Here is a 16,332-nt window from a genome sequence, read left to right as displayed (position 1 = left end):
GGAAGTAAACTTGGTTTTTGAAAAAATATAAAATCATCAAGCAGATTAATGTGTAGTTGATTGGCATCCACCAAGTTTTAGTAAAAATCTACTGAACAACAATTTCCCACAGTTGGGGGGGCATCCCCTCATTAGGGGGGTTCATAATTTGTTCCTAGATTTGAGGTTACTGAATTTGAAGTGTTCTGATGCAAATGTTGCTGAAAAGTGTTTAACCATTTTGCCAGATTTCGAATGGTATCACTCTTAGTTATGTGGTTGTATGTAACATCCTTTGATATATATATTCTGTACAAGGGCCCAGTTTGTATTATTCTCTGCCTCAGTTTCTTTCCTACACACTATGGGGGAATGAGAACAAGGCTATCCTTCCTCCACAGTCACCAGGCATCCATCCATGGATGTAACGTTTCAATAGGGAGTATGGGCATGAAACCCATAATGCATAGGCATAGGTTTTTCATTCCTGGGTGGGTGGGGGGTAATCAATCACACAGTTCAGATTTAGGTGCATTGATATGTCCATACATGTGCCGTTTTTAAATGGTACACTCGTAGGCTATCCAGCAGGAAACGTGACCAGTGGATGGCATGGGAAGGCACAGCCCTGCTCCCTGCTGTGAGTAGGAGAGAGACTGGGGGAGAATATTGGCTGAACCAGACCACTGAGAGTGATTCGGAAATACAGAAGCTGCTTTTCCATACTCGGACGACCACATACTTTATGGAAAATACTAGTTTTCATTTTCTGTCTGCTGTATCTACAGGAGAAAACCTTCTAGTGGTGCAGTTTCTGAGCTGAATTTTTCAGTGTTCTCTGGCAGGAAAATCTTGACCCTGCTCAGACTGGAACAGGGGTGTGGTGGTCCGCTGCAGTTGTACTTTTGCTTGGTTGGAGCCTGTTTAAAATAACATCGCTAATCAGATGCTCATCAGTCCTCTTCCACTGCCTGTGCATCTAGGCTTTTTCATGCTGGCTCCAAATTGTTCTTCTGGAGTACACAGACACATGCAAAAACAGTTCAAATAAACGAGCTGGATTTGAGTCCAGTAGCGCCTTAAAGGCCAACAAGATTTCCAGGGTGTAAGCTTTCGAGAGTCAAAGCTCAGAAGGGAGCTTTGACTTTCGAAAGCTTATACCCTGGAAATCTTGTTGGACTCAAAGGTGCTACTGGACTCAAATCTGGCTCTTCTACTGCAGACCAACATGGCCCACCCATCTGACACAAGTAAAAAAAATGCTTATGATATAATTGGTAGATGATGGTAGTTTGGAACAATTTTATGCATTGTGTCAAGAAGCCATTTGTTAGCAAACTTTGAAGGACTTGCTTTAAAAACAAAAGTTTACTTCAGGATTAGCATATATCCCACTTAACCCACTTTCCTTCCACAGTGTTTTCTTCTCTGAGCCTTGGCCTACTTCCTGAACGTTCAGCTACTCTAATGGTGTATGAAGATGTTGTACAGATAGTCTCAGGATTTCAAGGTATGTAGATGTTTGGATATGAAGGGACCTTCATTATGTTGCCATGATAGTTTCCCCCACTCCACATTTAGAGCATTACTCAAAAATCAACTTGAAGACATTTACATTTGCAGAAGACGTCATAGTCATCAGACCAATAACTTGGTTCATTCTAAGTTCCTCACATGCGAATTCAGCACTTGCCCCCTGTATCACTGGTGGAAATAACTTGGTCTAAATATTTGGAATACAGATAATGGTACAGTGGTCCAAACTCTGTATTCTCTCATCTGTTCATACTGTTCATTCATTATTTCCATTCAACTCAAGCAATGCCTTGTATGTAGTAATCTGGGACAGTTGGATAATATTGGGGAAGGCTCTTTAAAACGTTGCAATATAATTTTAGAGGTTTTGGCTAGAGAATCTTCCTCATTTTCCTAGGAGTGACCTGGAGTGCTTAAGGGGGTATCAGGGAATCTTTACATTGTTTATATATTGCCTGTCTGTCAATGGATCCTAGGTACTTCACAGTTTAAAATAACTGCTTGCAAACAAATATACACAGTATAGGAGGGAGAGGGAGGGAAGAGGGAAAACAAGTAAATTCAGAGTCCAGCTCTTACATATTGGGAGTATTTGGCTCTCTGTAATTGAAGTTTTGTTGTAATAAAGCTTTGTGACAATTAGCCAATTAAATAAGCTACTTCGAGGGTTTGAGGGGTTATATGGGAGTATATGAAGAAATTCATGTCATAGGAGCCACCTTAAAACAAATTGGAAAGGTAGGAGATAATTATATTTAAGAAATATATAAATAAAAGCAAAAACATAAAAATTGTTTTAGTTTTCTTTGTGAAACAGATCTTGCTAACTCTTGGATAATATTCACCCAGTATACATTGCTCAGTGAATAGTAGTCTTAAAAAACTTGACTGTTATCCCAGAGTCGTTAACCCTTTTATTTTACAGTCTTTAATTTTAATAAAGCCCAGTAAATCCAGTAGATGTGCTTCTCCTGTTCACAGTTGTCCTGGTCATGTTTACAGTTCAGTTTAAAACAGGCCCATTGGTTATTTGGCTTTTTTTAGTCTTCTTGCCAGGGCAGTGTTTTATTTTATGCAAATAGGGGGTAAGAAATTGCTGAATGATGCAAGAGTCAGAATCCAGCATTCTTAAAATGCTAACATTCATTTAAAAAAAATGTTTGACTTTATGGCTGGTAAAATGGAAAATATATGGCAAATTTCTGGCCTCAAATGGATTTGTAAAGGTTGCAAATGAAATGGATTATTCAAAATAAAGTATATGACAGTGTTTTTAAACTGTGTCTAGTATGTGTTATAGAAGTCTCCTTTTCTTGCTACAGATTTAAGTTATCTTCCCTCAAAATGTTGATTCTTTTTACACGTAGTTCGCATCTCTCTTCTTATTACCAACTCTGCCAGTAATCCTCCTGAACAGGGTGCTTGTTTAGAATTGACATCCTTAAAGTGAGTTTGCCACTCATATTCCAGGCCTATACTAAATGCAATCCCAAGCAGAGTTATACCTTTTAAAGTCCACTGAAGTCAATGAGATTAAAAAGATAAAGGTAGTTCCCTGTGCAAGCACCAGGTCATTCCTAACCCATGGGGTGACGTCATATCCCGACGTTTACTAGGCAGACTGTTTATGGGGTGGTTTGCCAGTGCCTTCCCCAGTCATCTACACTTTACCCCCAGCAAGCTGGGTCCTCATTTTACCGACCTTGGAAGGATGGAAGGCTGAGTCAACCTTGAGCTGGCTACCTGAAACTGACTCCCGTCGGGATCGAACTCAGGTCGTGAGCAGAGCTTTTGACTGCAGTACTGCAGCTTACCACTCTGCTCCACTGGGCTCTTCAATGGGATTAGAAGGGTATAACTCTGTTTAGGACTACACTGGTGTTGTGCCACATCTCAATACAGTACTTTGCCTGCTGTACCACCAGCTGAATTAATTTGTCAAATTCATTGGTTCCCAACCAGGGGTCCGTGGACCCCCAGGGGTCCGCGAGAACTAAATTAAGGTCCGCAAAACAAAGTTATGAACCCATAATAAATTAATATTTTCAATTAAAAGTTCTCTATTATAAAAATATATTTTCAAATGTTATTCTAAGTTTAATGTTTAACTAACAGTTATGATTAAAGTTTATTTTCAAATTCTCAGAATTTTTATTTTGAACCTTGGGGTCCCTGCACCGATCAAAAAAGTCCTAGTGGTCCCTGGTCAAAAAAAGGTTGGGAACCACTGGTCTAATGCCTTGGACTGTTTGAGCCTACAGTGGACCAAACTCAATATTCTGTCATTTTCATCTTTACCGGCAGCTGCCAATGACATGGAATGGAGGAAGGGAAACCCACTTTATGATAAGGATTTTGTTGGCAAGGCATGGGGTGGTTGTAATGTCCTTTGGATTTCAGCTCTTGTGGTAAATGTTAGACAGACAGACAAACAGATAGATGAGGGGGAGAGGGATTCCAGTTGAATAACACCCAGTAATTAGGGCTGCCGTATTTCACTTTCCCAAATTGAGACAGCCTAACTTCTCTGTTATGCAATCCTTTTACAATTATACAAATAAAGCACAGATGCTTTGTGTCTGATTCTGTCAAGAACACTCCCCCCCAAACAACAAAAAACTAGAGAGGGACCCGGGGGGATTTTTTTTTACCTGACCTGTCTCATAGTTTGGATTTTCATTTGCTGTCTTCCAAACAACAGCAAGACTCGCTGGGGAGAGATGAAGCAAGTATGTCAGTCCTAGAGGTGACTTCTGGTATTAGCTAGAATGGACAAAAGCGGGAGCAGGCGTATCTTTTTAACTGTGAGGCTGGGCAGCATACTGCCAGCACAGCTTACATTTTATCCATGAACCTACAAAGGCTAGAGCCTTGCACTTTCACACATGCTGAAAAGTGCACTTTAAATTCACTTTCAATGCATTTTAGCAATCGCTTGCAAGTGGATTTTGCCATTTCATACAGTAAAATTAAGTTGAGACGTGCATTGAAAACCATGAATAGGTGCCTGGAGGCAATTTTTGTATGAATGATAGCTAACAACTGAAACTTAATCCTGACAAAACCGAGGTGCTGCTTACTTCTTCTGAATGTCACAAAACCGGACCACACAGTGGGCACTTTGGTCGGGTTGCCAGCTGCTTGGTTGTCTGGGTTTTGCATGGATTCTGATCATGGCCACCTGGTACCAATACAATGATTGTGCTTGGTGCTTTCACAGATGTGGAATAAGGCAGTTTCAGTCCACTTTCAATGCATTTCTCGCTCTAGGTAAGAAGGGCATCTTCAGTCTGGGTTATTTTCCTTCATTTGCTAGGGAAGGCAGGATTCAACAAAAATGTAGGCCTTCCGGTTCCCCGGGGGAAATGACCCCCTCCCTTCGGAAAGCCTCAGTTTTGTTTCCTGCCTTTGTCAGGGAAGCAGGTTTGTGGCGGTGCTCCGCCATTTTTTCGATTATATTTCTTCCAAGACTCAGAGTAGATAGTTACATTTACCATTTTTCCCCACCCGGTTGCCTTTCCCAGTTACCCCTTTACCTCCTGTGTCATTGGTGTTTCGTCGTCTGTTCCCTTGTCGGTCCCTTGTTTTGTCTGTGTTGGGGCCCGGAGGGTTGGGGGTTCCTTTCCCGCCTAAAAAAGATGGCGGAATCCAACCAGGACGATTTTATCTCACCCGTGGATTTAGACCCGGGTCTCCTGGTGGTGGCTGCGCCAAGCCGCGGGGATCCCTCTAACCCCTCCAAAGGGGACAATTCCAAAAGAAAGAGAAAACTGGACCCTAAAGAAGGGGTAAAAAGAAAGATTCGTCCCTCCGGGATGAAGAAGGATGGCGCAGGCGCGGCTGCTAGCCGGGCGCCGTCTACACCCGCTGCCACGTCCGTGGCGGAGCGGGTGAAGCTTGGAGCTTCCGAACGGACGCTGGGCGCGGCTCCTAGCCGGACGCCAAAGGAGTCGGAGGCTGTCCCGGCTGCGGACCGGGCAGCAGGCGCGGCTGCTAGCCGGACGCCAGGAGATTTGGAGGCCGCAGAATGCTCCGCGGGTACTTTGGAGGCGCCTGGACCTCTCACGGCTGCTGAGGCTTCTAGCCACGTTCCAGCACATGGTACCGTACCATCGCTCGCGGGGGCTTCGGATAGCGGGGGGCTGGCCGCTTTAAGAGCGGAGCTTACTGAGCTCATTAGGAGCGTTTTCGTGGATGGCCTGCAGGCGGCTCAAGCGTCCCCTACTCCCTCCATTAGAGGCTCAGAGGATTATCAGGATCCTTTAGAGGGCCCCAGTACACTCCATAGACCCAAGAGGCCTGGAAGTGAAAAGCCTACTGTTGGCCAGTCCTCTGGTCATTCCAGACGGCCAGTTATTATGCAGCCCCAATCCTCCCCAGGTTCCTCTGAAGACGAAGGGGAGGAGGAAGAGGAGGTCTCCTCGGAGGAGGAGGACCCTCCAAAACCAGAGGATAAACAGCTTAGACTGTTTCCTCAGGAGGATTTCCCTTCCCTCCTGGCTAAGACCCTAGAGGCTTTGGACTTGTCTGAGCCACAGGACCCCCAAGCCTCTGTCAATCTTAAGGGTTCAAAGGAATTTTTCCACAGACATACTAACCCTTCTCGAGCCATCCCAGTCCCAGACTATTTCACTTCTCTGATTACAGCAGAGTGGGACAAACCATTGGCAGGTTGGCAGGTGCCGGCTACAGCTAAAAAATTCTATGACCTAGCTCCTGCTTCGGCTCAGTTGCTTCAGCCCCCAGTGGTGGAAGCTCCTGTCTGTGCATTACATTCCAATGATGTGGTAGCCAGGGATGGCATGGGGTCTATTAGAGATCCTCTTGACAGGAAAGCAGAAGTCTCCCTCAAACGGGCCCATGAAGCTTCTGCCTTAGCTATTAGCGCCTCAGTTACATCGGCTTTGGTTTCCAGGGCAGCTATAGTCTGGGCACGCAAGTTGCGCCAACTTATTCCTGAAAGAAATAAGAAAGCCCAGGAGGGGGTGTCGAGGATTTTAAAGGCAGTCACATTTTTGGCCGACTCTTCCTTGGATACCCTTTCCTTTTCAGCCAGAGCCATTGCCACTCAACTAGTCTCGAGGAGAGCTCTGTGGATTAGACCTTGGCAAGTGGACCACCATTCTAAGGCAGATCTAATGGGGTTTCCATACCAGGGAAGGAAACTCTTTGGAGATCAGCTGGACCCTATCTTAGTTGAGACTAGGGACAAGAAAAAGGCACTTCCAAAGAGCTACAAGCGGGACCAAAAAACCTACTCCCGTTCCTTTCGCTCTTCCCACACGCTCCAAAGATTTCGTGGTGACCAGCGAAGAGGCTCCTGGAACTCATTTAAGGGTTCCTTTCGAAGAGGAGGCCGCTATGCAAGACCCCCACGTTCCACCCAGCCCTCAGACAGAGCTGGCTACGGATCTCAGCAGTCTAAACAATGACTCCTCCGTCGGCCCAGTGGGGGGCCGTCTCACCCGCTTTGCGGAAGCATGGCAGTTGTCCCACACGGATCACTGGGTGTCCTCCATCATCAATCACGGATACTTGATAGAGTTTCGAAAAACCCCACCTTCGAGATTCATCTCCAAAACTCAGCCTCTAGGCAAAGAAAAGTTGCTCCGCACTCAAGAGGCTATAAGTCATCTGTTAGACATACAAGCCATAGAGCCCGTCGAGTTCTCAGAGCGATGCTTGGGAGTGTATTCCGTGTTTTTCACGGTTCCAAAGAAAAACGGGGACTGGAGAGCCATCCTGAACCTCAAGTGGGTGAACAAGTTCGTCATCTACAAAAGGTTCAGGATGGAAACCCTGAAGTCCATCTCAGAGTCCTTAACACCTCAAGCCTACCTGACCTCGGTGGACCTCACCGAGGCATATCTCCACGTCCCCATCCACCAGAGTCACAGGAGATTCCTGCGCTTTACCTGTCAGAACGACCATTATCAGTTCCGGGCCCTGCCATTCGGCTTAACATCTGCGCCGAGGGTCTTCACCAAGATTCTGGTGACCCTCATGGTGGAGGCCCGCAAGCAAGGGGTCCAGGTACACCCGTACCTGGACGACATACTCATATGCTCTCCCTCGCAGGAGCTCAGTCGGGTTCACACCAACATTGTACTCAAGATCTTACAGGATCACGGCTTTATGATCAATTGGAGCAAAAGTCAACTGACACCTTCACAGAGACTGACTCATCTGGGTGTAGTCATCGACACCACGACCAACTCCTTCATTCTCACGGACGAGAAAGTGAAGTCTATTTCCTCTCTGGCCAACCAAGCAGCATCCGCCCCAACGTTTCAACTTATGGCACTGGCCAAGCTACAGGGCCACATGATTTCGTGCATCCCGTCGGTACCATGGGCTCGTTTTCGGGCAAGACCATTGCAATGGTTCCTTCGCCCGTTCCAGAAGGACATTGCCAAGAAACGACACAAACTACTCAGCCTCTCGGTCTCTGCCAGATCGAGCCTATCCTGGTGGACGGTTCACGAGAACCTAGCTCGGGGTCTGCAATACATTCACGAGGCACCTGTCCAATTATTCACGGACGCCAGCCTGGAGGGATGGGGTGCGACCCTACTCGACCAACCAGCCCAAGGTCTCTGGGAACACGAACATCTCAAGAAAAGCATCAACTTCCTAGAGATTACTGCTATATGGAAGGCCCTCCAGCATTTTGCCCCTCAGTTAGAGGGGATGCACCTTCTCATCAGGACGGACAACATCTCCGCGAAGGCGCATATAAACAAGCAGGGGGGCTCCAAGTCGTCTTCTCTACACAAGCAGGCCTCCAAGATATTGGAGTGGGCAGAAGTCCATCTAGCGTCAATAGCTGCCGAACACATTCAGGGAGTCCAGAACACTCAGGCCGACTGGCTCAGCAGACAACACCTCGACGAGGCCGAGTGGTCCCTACACCCGGAGGTCTTCCATCAGATCACCATCAGATTCGGGAACCCGTGGGTGGATCTGTTTGCCACTCCAGCCAACTCCCAGCTCAGGAGGTTCTACTCCAGGTATCACCAAATAGGGGCGGAAAGAACAGATGCCCTCTTATCCCCATGGCCGACCGGCCTATTATACGCATTTCCTCCTCTTCCTCTTATTCCCAGGGTGATCAGACGAATACGGGCTCTCCAAGCCACGGTACTATTAGTAACCCCAGACTGGCCAAGGCGGCCATGGTATCCGGCCTTACAACAGATGTCCATCCAACCTCCCTGGCGTCTTCCTCCCAGACAAGACCTCCTAATACAAGGACCGATTTGCCACCCGGACCCCGGGTGGTATCGGCTAACCGTATGGCACTTGAGAGGAGAGACTTATTAGATCAGGGATACGATGCTGGCATTGTCGATACCATCTTGGCCTCCAGAAAACCAGCCACTCAACGTATATACGGGGCTACTTGGAAGGTTTTTGCCACATGGTGTCACCGTAACTCCAAAAATCCCCTGAAACCAAGGGTTGCGGATATTTTAGCCTTTCTTCAAGAGGGAAGAAAGCTTGGCCTTAAAGTTTCCACCATGAGACGTCAATTGGCCGCTATAGCCACCTTGGTACCTCGAGTAGCCAAGTACCCCTTGTCAAAACACCCTCACATCAAGGCATTTCTTAGAGGGGTTAAACTGTCATCGCCAGCAGTGGTTCATAGATTTCCCTCCTGGAATTTGCGCACTGTATTACTAGCCTTGACAAAGTCACCGTTCGAGCCTCTCAGAACGGTCGACCTCAAGTGGGTCCGCATGAAGGCTCTTTTCCTCACCGCGGTTACCTCAGCCAGGAGGGTGTCAGAGCTAGGAGCTCTCTCAGTTAGACCAGAGCTTTGCGTCTTTCATAAAAACAGAGTGGTTCTTCGGACAGATCCCTCTTTTATTCCAAAGGTCCATACGCGTTTTCACCTCGAACAAGAGATTGTTCTCCCCACCTTTTTCCCACACCCTTCTAACCAAAGGGAAAGGGATTGGCACTCGCTGGATGTTAAACGAGCACTACGCATTTATATCAGAAGAACTCAGCAGATCAGGAAGTCAGAGCGCCTTTTTATTTCCTTGACAGCACCTAACAAGGGTGGGGCTATGTCACGAGCTGCTATTAGCAGTACCATAAAGGCCTGCATTTCCCTAGCCTATAAAAATTCCGGTATAGGGATCCCGGCAAGTATTAGAGCGCATTCTGTGAGGAGTGCAGCCACCTCTGCAGCCTTTAAACATAGGGTGTCGCTGGAGCAAATCTGCAATGCTGCTACTTGGTCTTCCTTGTCGACCTTTACAAGACATTATAAGATGGATACCTTCTCCAGAGATTCCTCTGCTTTTGGCCTGGGTGTGCTTCAGGCAGTGCACGAGGACTAGCTCCCACCCTATTTCTTTAGCAGCTCTGGTAAGTCCCAGACTGAAGATGCCCTTCTTACCTAGAGCGAGAAAGAGCCTTGGTTCACTTACCGTGAAGGCTTCTTCTGCTCGTAGGTAAGAAGGGCATCTTCCCCTCCCTACTTCCTGCCAGAAGCACACACGCAAAAAAAAAAAAAAAAGGGAGGGTGTCTTGAGTGAAATTGTTAATGTTATCTTCAAGGTGTTTACATTACCACCTGTTTGTTCCTTTTGTTACGTTGTCTATCGGGGAAAAATGTTGTTTACAAAGTTAAATTATAAGAGTTTGGTATCTAAGCTTTTCAACTACTGAGGCTTTCCGAAGGGAGGGGGTCATTTCCCCCGGGGAACCGGAAGGCCTACATTTTTGTTGAATCCTGCCTTCCCTAGCAAATGAAGGAAAATAACCCAGACTGAAGATGCCCTTCTTACCTACGAGCAGAAGAAGCCTTCACGGTAAGTGAACCAAGGCTCTTTTAGCAATCGTTTGCCAAGTGGAGTTTGCCATTTCATACAGTAAAATCCAGTCGCGTAGTGCATTGAAGATGGATTGAAAGTGCATTATTCCACATCTGTGAAAGCACCAAGTGAAAGAATTGTATTGGTGCCAGGTGGCCAGAATCCATACAAAACCCAGACAACCAGGACAACTGGCAATCCTACAAAAGTGCCCACTGTGTGGTCCAGTTTTGCGCCATTCAGAAGAAGTAAGCAGCGTGAAAGAATGAACAGCTGACAGCTGGAATCACAGGGGGAAAAAATAAATTAGTGACTAACCCTTTACCTAGTAGTCATATTGCTCTGTGTTTATAGATGATGAGCAAAATTGGTACCAGAAATCTAGTATGAAGCTTGAATGTCCCCAAGGCCTATTTAGTCCAGTCCTGTGAAGCCGCTAGTCTTAACCTGTAGCAGATGCTCATTCAGTCTCCTCATAACTACAAATATTCCACTGTTCTCTTTGGCAACCACTCCTAGAGCTAGGAATTGTTTTCCTGTATCCGTCCTAAAGCTGCATGGCTGTTACTTGATTCCACTGAATGTGGGTGGAGAATTCTCCCCTTGGCGATAAACTTTCTGGAAGTATTTTAGTTTCATGAAGATGAAAGTAATGTTGCCAGTTAGGAATCTTCTTCACAAACAAAATTCCTTCCTTCCTTCCTTCCTTCCTTCCTTCCTTCCTTCCTTCCTTCCTTCCTTCCTTCCTTCCTTCCTTCCTTCCTTCCTTCCTTCCTTCCTTCCTTCCTTCCTTCCTTCCTTCCTTCCTTCCCCAAGTCTGTGAACCTACAAAGTAATGACTGAAGCTGCTTTTTCATGAATTATTTCCAGTTTTGCCAGTATCGCAAAAATGCAGTCTGAAACTGCAATAGCTTCAGGGGAAACTTAACCAGTTTGAATACGATATCATGGTTGCCTCCCGTGTCTTGCTGAAATGCTTTTGCTACTGCAACTTAACAGTGGGCTGTGTCTGGGTAACAGTAAATGGCTCACTGAAAGAGGGGTTGTCACCTCTGCCTTGCACTCTTGGACCTAGGGGAGCTGAATAACGACCACCCAGTCTCAAATGTACTGTTCTTGAGCAAAGTGATTGAATGAGTGGTGGATGGGCAACTTAAGAATTTCTGGAGTGGATTGTTTGGACCCATTCCAGTCTGGTTTCAGGCCTGGTTATGGGATCAAAACAGTGGGGGAAGTTTTGACTCAGGAACTGGTCTGTTTCCTCTTATCCCTCTATCGTTGTCTTCGTTAGGTGAAGACTTCTTTTTGGTTTTGTGTTCCATGCCAGCCCTGATAATGAAAAAAAACCAATAGCAAAATCTGAAGTACTAACCAGTAGTTTAAAGAACCCACAATATATTTAGAGCCATCACCAAGTATTTGGAAAAAGAAGGGTCAACATATTCTCTTCCTTTTCCCACCATCCTCATTACGGATCAGGGGACATTAGAATGTCATTGTTGGGGTATGGGCCTAGGTCAAATGCCCCCTCCAATAAAAATTGGGTTAGAAAGGGTTTTTTTCTCACAGCCTCTTTGCTGTGGCATATTTTCTTGTGGATACTGAACAACCCTGAGTGCAAGTTATCGCTTGCCATGTCATTTCATGTATGAATCTGGCTGAAAAAAATGGGATATAATCCAAATTTTCAATCACATACAGCCAACTCTTCCTTTATGACCAGTAACCTGTCTAAGGATTCCTTTAAAGCTGTCCAGACTGAGGCCTGCCCTGTGGCTAAAAAGACAGGCTTTCAGGCTGCTCTACCAGCCCAGGAATCCAAAGCCTTCACCTCCAAGTGGAATCAGTCCTATTCCAAGAAAGGAAAATCCCATCTACTTAATCCTCTCAAGGCCAGTTATCCCAAGGAGAAGTAAAAAAAATCTCACTCGACATGTTACTCCCCCCCCCCCATAGCAAATAAGGGTCTATCTCAGCAGCTTGTACCCAAATGAGCCAGCTCTACAATGGATCCCTGATAACAGAGGAAGTTCATAAAAATTCTGCTGGTTCTAATCTGGGAAGGCTTCTCCCCTCTGCTGAGTTCAAAGATCAATCCAACAGGGCTTGCAGCATTCTTTGTATTCTCCTGTAGGAGTTTCCAAGTTCAAGTAACATTGGTAAATGCCACCAATAGTTAATAGTAATAGATCATTTCTGTCTGTAGAAATAGTCGTTGGTAATTAGAATTCTCTTGTAGAGAGATTGCTCAGTTCATGGGAAAAAACTGGTTTATGTTCATTACGGCAGGAAGACACAGTTTATCCTTTTTTAATGGACATTTTGCCAGACCGTCACTTTCTGTAATTTATTTATCTTTTTGGCTGTTGTGGAGTACAACTCATATGCAAAGCAGGACAGACATGTATGTGTTGGTTTGAGCAGAGCTGCTCCCGAGATATAGGAAGTATTGCAAACCACTGGGGAAATGAAGCATTCCCCTGGGCTGCTCAGAGTTTGTAAAGTATTTAGTCTGTAAAGTTGCTGTTTCCAATTTAGGACTGGGATTCCTTCCTGTTAGACAAATGTGCCGTGTTCGCTGTTATTAACTGTGCTTATATTATTTCAGTATGTTGTTGTTGTTTAAAGTATTAGCTTTATTCAGTCTTAAAATTTAGAATTGCAGGAATGTCTTATTATGGCCTCTCTAAAAGACCTTCCATGTAGGAAATCAGATTGTTAGTTTTTGTAATGAGCACTGCCAAACTACTGTGCCAATGTGGTGTAGCAGCTGTTTCCAGGTGCTGGCTGTCAGGCTCAGACAGGGCTAGCCAAGTAGCACTTGGGAAGCCTAAGTTGTCCCTGACCTGGCGGCTTGGTTGCAGAGGACATGGGAGGTGAAGAGGGGTTTGAATGAGTGACCTGAGCCTCACCAGATCCTCATGGTCATGTCCCCACAATTGGAGGAGGATGCAGCAGAAGAACCAGCGGCAGAAGCCGTAGGCAGCCAGAGGGGGTGGAGCAGAAACTGGCAGGTGAGATGAAGCAGAGGAGGAGGCAGGGAGGAGGAGCCAGATTAATGGGGAGGCCAGGTAGAAGAAGAGTTGGTTTTTATATGCCGACTTTCTCTACCACTTAAGGAAGAATCAATCCAGCTTACAATCGCCTTCCCTTCTCCTCCCCACAACAGGACACCCTGTGAGGTAGGTGGGGCTGAGAGAGCTCGAAGAGAGCTGTGACTAGCCCAAGGTCACCCAGCTGGCTTCGTGTGGAGGAGTGGGGAAACAAATCCAGTTGACCAGATTAGCGTTTGCCACTCATGTGGAGGAATGGGGAATCAAACCTGGTTCTCCAGATCAGAGTCCACTGCTCCAAACTACCACTCTTAACCACTACACACCGCTGGCACCCCGGCAGAAGGACAGGTAAGAGGGGAGGAGTTAGATAGGAGGAAGTTAGAAGGGAGAAGGTATAAAACGTGGCTTTGCCTCTCTGTGAGGGAAAAGGAAGCGAGGTAACAAAGGCTATGTCACAGGTCCTAATGATTGGAGCTGAGAAACAGGAGCCTGGTAAACTCCAGCTAGATGGACCAACTGGAGATTGCCAGAAAGGTAAAGCAAACTCATGGAAAAGCACCCAACTAAGAGAGGGGAGACACACTACTTCCCAGTGAAGGACCTTGGAGTCTGAGGACTCAAGGCAGAAAAGAGGAAAGGAGCCATAATCTTATCTAGAGGCAAACTATGCCACCAGATATCTAGGCAGAGGGTCTTGACTCCACCTTTGGAGCCATTTTGAAGCTCAACCCACTATGGAAAGGAGTCCCAATGGGATCCTTTGGTGTGCCCAGAGTCTCTCTCACTGTAGGAGCTGCTGTGGCCATCCCTTGGACAGACGTGTGTCAACAGTTACAGTCTACGATAAACTGGCACTGCAGGCAGATCTCTTGGAACCACATTTTTGGCACTAAGGTACCTGTTCAAATGGGAAGAAGTCTATTGATCATTGGTAGGGCATATTCTTTCCATGGATGCTTCTTTTATGTTCAGTCCCCTATATCACAATTGAAGAGATTTGGGGAATTGTAACTTGGGAAGACCTCTGCTGGAAAGCTGCCCTTAGTTAAAAGTCGCAGTCTTTTTCTGTTGTCCAGGAACCTGATTGGCTTCTGGTTACAAGGTTTTCCCCATTCTTTTATATTTACAAAGTTGCTGGTGGATGGTGAAGCTACACTTAAACTCTGAAGTTCCCACAGACACTTCATTTGAGGCATATGCATGTAATTTCTGGGTTTGATTAGTAATTACTTTCCTACTTAATCTGTTAAGCCACAGTCTCTTGGATACAGTTCTTGGTCATATGGAAGAGAAGTGCCTCACTCCGTATGACTACTCAATACACGTAAGGTTGTGTATAATGCAAGCAGGAGAATCATAGGATTGAGGTCTGTGTACAGCACTTGTGTCATATCCTTTCCTTTTTATTTATTACCTTTATCTATTACCTTAGCAGCTCCTTGATCCGTTGATCCTGAGCAGCATATATCTAATGTCTGAGGGATATAAGGACTGAAACAAAACTTGCCACTGACAATGTAGCCTTTGGGATCCCTGTCACTTTGTAAAAAAGGCACTATGTCAGACACAGAGGCATTAGATTTATATGTTAAAAGGGGAGAGATATAACGTGATCGAAGTTCCTCGTAAAAGTGGCGTTCCAAGAGGGCATGAGCTAATGAATCGATAGAGCCAGAAGAGCAAGGACAGGTCCTTGTCTGGGTATGGTATATTCAAAATTCTGCCCTGCATAACCATAGAGGGGTTAGCATTCAGTCTAGCTGAACAGAAGGCTGTAGAAAGACAAGGAGTTGTCAAATAATAAGTATAAGCAGGCAAACCGCGTGGTGGTGGTATTCCGAAAAACTGGGATGAACAAACGGCTTGTGTCATATGGTATTTTATGTGAATGGCAGAGGGGACAGTACGCACCTGTTCTTTCACAAAGAAGAAGATCCTTGACTAGGTAAGAGTATGAAATGTTCCTGTTCATAGGCATATACTTGGCTTGGAGCTTTGTGTTTTGTGTTTAATGATAGATCTATTGTAAATGTTGGAAGGTGGTAGCAAAGAGGTTCTTATGGCTAGAAGAATCACTAGAATTAAATTCTACTTTGTTACCAGGTGGCCTTATTTTAAAGGGGCATAACTTCACTGTCTTTGTTGTCGTCGTCATACGTACAGCTGTTTATTGAACGAACAACCCCAGATAGTGTAACTCAGCATTCTGCCGTCACACTCCATATTTTGTTATAAGGATGGGGATGAAGTGTAATCTTGATTGGAAGGCTGCTTTGGAAGCCTGCTACGTGCACTGAAAAAGGAGCTCTAGGGAATACAGTAACAGCTGTTTCAAATCTTCGCTTGCACATTATGGAAAAGCTTGCAGACGGGCCTTGCTGTGTTTGTTGGAAACCTTTGTTAATAGTACGGATTTCTGGAGAGATCCTTTGGCTTCATAAGCAGATGTCTAAACAGAACAAAAATGATAGATCCTACATGATGCTGACTATAACCCTTTCAGGACTCAAAATCTCTTCTGATAACATTCAGAGGCGTTGAATAAAAGTTTCATTATTGGTTGAGTATTCAGCAGTGTAATATCTGTCCCTAAAGGGGCTGTTCAGCTGGGACCCTAATACAATGAGCTGGCTACTTCAGCGCCACAGCTGAACCTAGCCATCTTGCTGTTGTCTAAGTGGATTTGTTCTACAGTAGTTGCTGTTTTGTTAAAAAATCCCAGACTCAGTGGAGACTCCTGCATGCTGTGAAGGATCCAGTGGTCAGTAGGGTACAGATCAGCATGCCTGGGGCTTGTCCACTCGACTCTCAAAAACTGAATGGATCAGAGGACCAGTGGCTCTTTGAAGCTGCTGTCTTCCTTAACTGAAGAATGTACCAGGACTGAGCTCTGTGGCTGGCTCCGGAAGGAGACTCATTTGGAGGCCTGGGGTACA

At 45.7% G+C, this 16,332-nt stretch overlaps 1 protein-coding gene across 4 annotated transcripts in view; it reads left to right on the top strand.

Moving 5' to 3' along the window:
• Positions 1-16,332, top strand: part of FAM171A1 (family with sequence similarity 171 member A1) — an 88,445-nt gene that overhangs the window by 44,789 nt on the left and 27,324 nt on the right. For 3 of the 4 annotated variants that reach the window (XM_056857399.1, XM_056857401.1, XM_056857400.1), the window contains one exon: positions 1,397-1,489. The exons of the other annotated variant lie outside the window; for it this stretch is intronic. In XM_056857399.1, the coding sequence (XP_056713377.1) occupies positions 1,397-1,489 (93 nt within the window). The remainder of the gene's footprint in view (positions 1-1,396; positions 1,490-16,332) is intronic. 4 annotated transcript variants of the gene reach the window in all.

This window comes from Euleptes europaea, chromosome 11 (assembly GCF_029931775.1).
Source record: "Euleptes europaea isolate rEulEur1 chromosome 11, rEulEur1.hap1, whole genome shotgun sequence".
Lineage (NCBI taxonomy): Eukaryota > Metazoa > Chordata > Lepidosauria > Squamata > Sphaerodactylidae > Euleptes > Euleptes europaea.
This window is presented reverse-complemented; position numbering and strand designations above follow the sequence as displayed.